At 47.3% G+C, this 3,695-nt stretch overlaps 1 protein-coding gene across 1 annotated transcript; it reads left to right on the top strand.

The window, feature by feature from the left end:
- Positions 1-1,846: 1,846 nt before the first annotated feature.
- Positions 1,847-3,462, top strand: Kcna10 (potassium voltage-gated channel subfamily A member 10). Its single transcript, XM_031376151.1, has one exon. The coding sequence runs from the start codon at positions 1,897-1,899 to the stop codon at positions 3,430-3,432; it is 1,536 nt and encodes a 511-aa protein (XP_031232011.1). The 5' UTR covers positions 1,847-1,896; the 3' UTR covers positions 3,433-3,462.
- Positions 3,463-3,695: the final 233 nt, after the last annotated feature.

Genomic DNA, 3,695 nt, shown 5'->3' on the forward strand with positions numbered 1-3,695 from the left:
TTAGGTGATTAGATGAGAGTGTGACACACCAGTTTTCGCATGGGTACCAGGGATCCAAATATATCTCTTCATACTTGCACAGCCAGCTCGCTTATCCTCTAAGGCTCCTCCCAGCCCCTCAGCATAGTCTTTGAGATGGGAATTACTATTCTTCTTACCCATTTCATATATCAGAAAACTAAGAGTTATAAAATCCAGTAGTTTTTTCAAAAATATTCAGCCCCTAAATAGTGAAACAAATCTCCAAATCAGGTCACTTTCACCCACACAGCTAACACTTTAGGGTCACATGTATAGATCCAGGATTTGAGCTGCTGTCAACTGGCTCTATTCTCAAAAATCTTACACACTGTTCTATCCTATGTTCCAACCACTTGCTCCTCGCCAAGCCTCATGCAAGGTGCCCACGTGGGTATATCTTCTGCAGTCTATGTAGGAGGGATAGCTCAGTGAAATCAGGAAGCCTGCGAAGGCCACACCTGCCTAAGAGGTAGAACAAATGCTCAGCATTCTGACCTAACCCCCTCATTCATGTACATGGACTGCAAAGCAGGGCAGGGCGAGCCTCCGAAGAGCTGACTGAGATCCTGCAATTCTATAAGCCTGGGTCCCCACACCTCAGTCCTCTGTGGTGGCGTAAAGATGGCTCTGGGCCAAGAGACTGCAACAGAGCTCAGAGGACTCTGCAGCACTAGCTACAGAGTTGTTGGAAGTCATTCGCCCATACAATACAATACAGCTGTCTTCTAACTGTTGCCATGCGGTGAGATAAGGGAATGTGAAATCACTTTGAAGAAATGACAACACTGTACACAGCAGGGGCTCCCTGTTTCCTGTGAGGTAACTATTCCAAGGCCATGGTTACTACAGATACCACCTCAGGTTAGGTCACTTACCTCTGACTCCACATGCACTCTAGCCTGTCTGGATAGTGTTCTTCAATAGAAACAGAAGCTGGCAGGAACCTGGAGAGAGAATGTTCATCTGTGTTCATGCATATCCAAGCTTTGGTCCTAAGCCTACCCCAAATGCCCCCTACACACAGAAATGGGAGAGGGGAGGAGGGAGGAAAGGCTGGAGAGAGAGTGTTCCACTGAAAATTATTCACCTTAATTTAGAACCCAAAACTTCCACTGGCTAGTGACTTCTAAATTTCCTGTGATGTGGAAACATTGGCAAACACAGCAATAGATATAATCCTCTTTCTGCCAAGCATTTCACACATGTATCACATTAACTCTACCTTCAAAGTTCTCCTCCCAGATAAGGGGCTCCAGTCTTTAAGACGACATTGTAGATCAGCCACCCTGCCTCTGTCATTTTAGTCTTCCTGAACACCATCCCAGACCTCACAACTTGACAGAAAAGAGCAGAGCTTTGGCTAGGCTTCAAATATGTAAATTAGAGTGTTCTTCAGAAACTGACTTGACTGTTGGATGCAGAAGAGAGGAGTTAAGAGTGCCAATGGGTGTGGGGACATGCTGGATAAAATGAAGGACTTCACACGAATGCAAATATACTTTCGTCATCAAGGAACATTAACTTTCTCTTTTCGGAGCCCACCTTTATGCCACCATGTTTCCAGGTCTTCCTATTCTGGGAACAGTTTGCCCCTCATCACTAGGATCATTCACACTTTTTTTTAAACTAGTAGTTGGTGTGTACCAACTCAAAGAAGCAAAACAATACCAAGGAATGATTGTTGCTGGAAACACCACAGCATTCCTCTCAAGCTAATGCTGAGTCATTGTTTAATCCACTGCTATACCTTGCCTCAACAGTCAAGAGCCGGCTATATCCTACCCTGACCCCCATATAATGAATTCCTTCTTCTCCACAGCTTCCAGCGGGTAGCAAAGACTGGGGGTCTTCATGCTGCTTTTTTGACTCCCTAGAATGGATGTGTGTGGCTGGAAAGAAATGGAGGTTGCTCTGGTCAATTTTGATAACTCAGATGAAATCCATGAAGAGCCAGGCTATGCCACAGACTTTGACCCTACCAGCTCAAAAGGCCGGCCTGGTAGCAGTCCCTTTTCCAACTGGAGAGTCCTTATCAGTGACAATACCAACCATGAAACTGCGTTCTCCAAGATCCCAGGAGAGTATGTGGATCCCCCGGGGCCTGAGCCAGTGGTCTTAAATGAGGGAAACCAAAGGGTAATCATCAACATCGCGGGGCTGAGGTTTGAGACTCAGCTCAGAACTCTCAATCAATTCCCAGAGACACTCCTGGGAGACCGGGAGAAAAGGATGCAATTTTTTGACTCCATGAGAAATGAGTATTTCTTTGATAGAAACAGACCTAGTTTTGATGGAATCTTATATTATTACCAGTCTGGCGGGAAAATACGGCGGCCAGCCAATGTACCTATCGACGTTTTCGCTGATGAGATCTCCTTCTATGAACTGGGTAGCGAGGCTATGGACCAGTTCCGGGAGGATGAAGGCTTCATTAAGGACCCTGAAACACTGCTGCCCACCAATGATTTTCACCGGCAGTTCTGGCTTCTCTTCGAGTACCCTGAGAGCTCCAGTGCAGCTCGAGGCGTGGCTGTGGTCTCGGTTTTGGTTGTAGTAATCTCCATCACCATCTTCTGCCTGGAGACACTCCCAGAGTTCCGCGAGGACAGGGAGCTGAAGGTGGTCAGAGACCCCAGCATCAATACAAACAAAACAGGCCTCTCCCAGACCATGTTCACTGATCCTTTCTTTATGGTGGAGTCCACCTGCATTGTGTGGTTCACCTTTGAGCTGGTGCTCCGGTTTGTGGTCTGCCCCAGCAAGACTGACTTCTTCAAGAACATCATGAACATTATCGACATCATCTCCATCATCCCCTACTTTGCAACCCTCATAACAGAGCTAGTACAGGAGACGGAACCAAGTGCCCAGCAGAACATGTCCCTGGCCATCCTGAGGATCATCCGCCTAGTAAGGGTCTTCCGCATCTTCAAGCTCTCCCGCCATTCTAAGGGGCTGCAGATCCTGGGACAGACGCTGAAGGCTTCCATGCGGGAGCTGGGGCTGCTCATCTTCTTCCTCTTCATTGGGGTCATCCTTTTCTCCAGTGCAGTCTACTTTGCTGAAGTGGATGAGCCAGAGTCCCATTTCTCTAGCATTCCTGATGGCTTCTGGTGGGCTGTGGTCACCATGACGACTGTAGGCTACGGTGACATGTGCCCAACCACCCCAGGAGGGAAGATTGTGGGCACTCTGTGCGCCATTGCTGGTGTCCTCACCATTGCCCTCCCTGTACCTGTCATTGTCTCCAATTTCAACTACTTCTACCACCGTGAGACTGAGAATGAGGAGAAGCCAAACATCCCAGGAGAGCTTGACAAAATCCTCAACAGTGTGGGCTCCAGAGTAGGGAGTACTGACTCTCTTAACAAGACCAATGGCGGCTGTTCTGCAGAGAAGTCCAGGAAGTGACCAGCCCAAGACTTCTAGAGTCTCTGAACCTCTCTCTCTCTCTCTCTCTCTCTCTCTCTCTCTCTCTCTCTCTCTCTCTCTCTCTCTCTCTTTCTCCCTCCTCTCACTGTTTTCCTAAGATGGAAATTATATTATGTGGCCAAGAGGCCATCTCTGACTTGTGAGTTGTCTTAATAAATCCATATTTCTGTTCTATTTCCTGGACTGTTTCTTCCCAACTCATTACAAGATTTCCTCTCCTTTCCTATGAAAGTATTAGTCCA

The sequence above is a fragment of the Mastomys coucha genome, unplaced genomic scaffold (genome assembly GCF_008632895.1).
Source record: "Mastomys coucha isolate ucsf_1 unplaced genomic scaffold, UCSF_Mcou_1 pScaffold16, whole genome shotgun sequence".
NCBI lineage: Eukaryota > Metazoa > Chordata > Mammalia > Rodentia > Muridae > Mastomys > Mastomys coucha.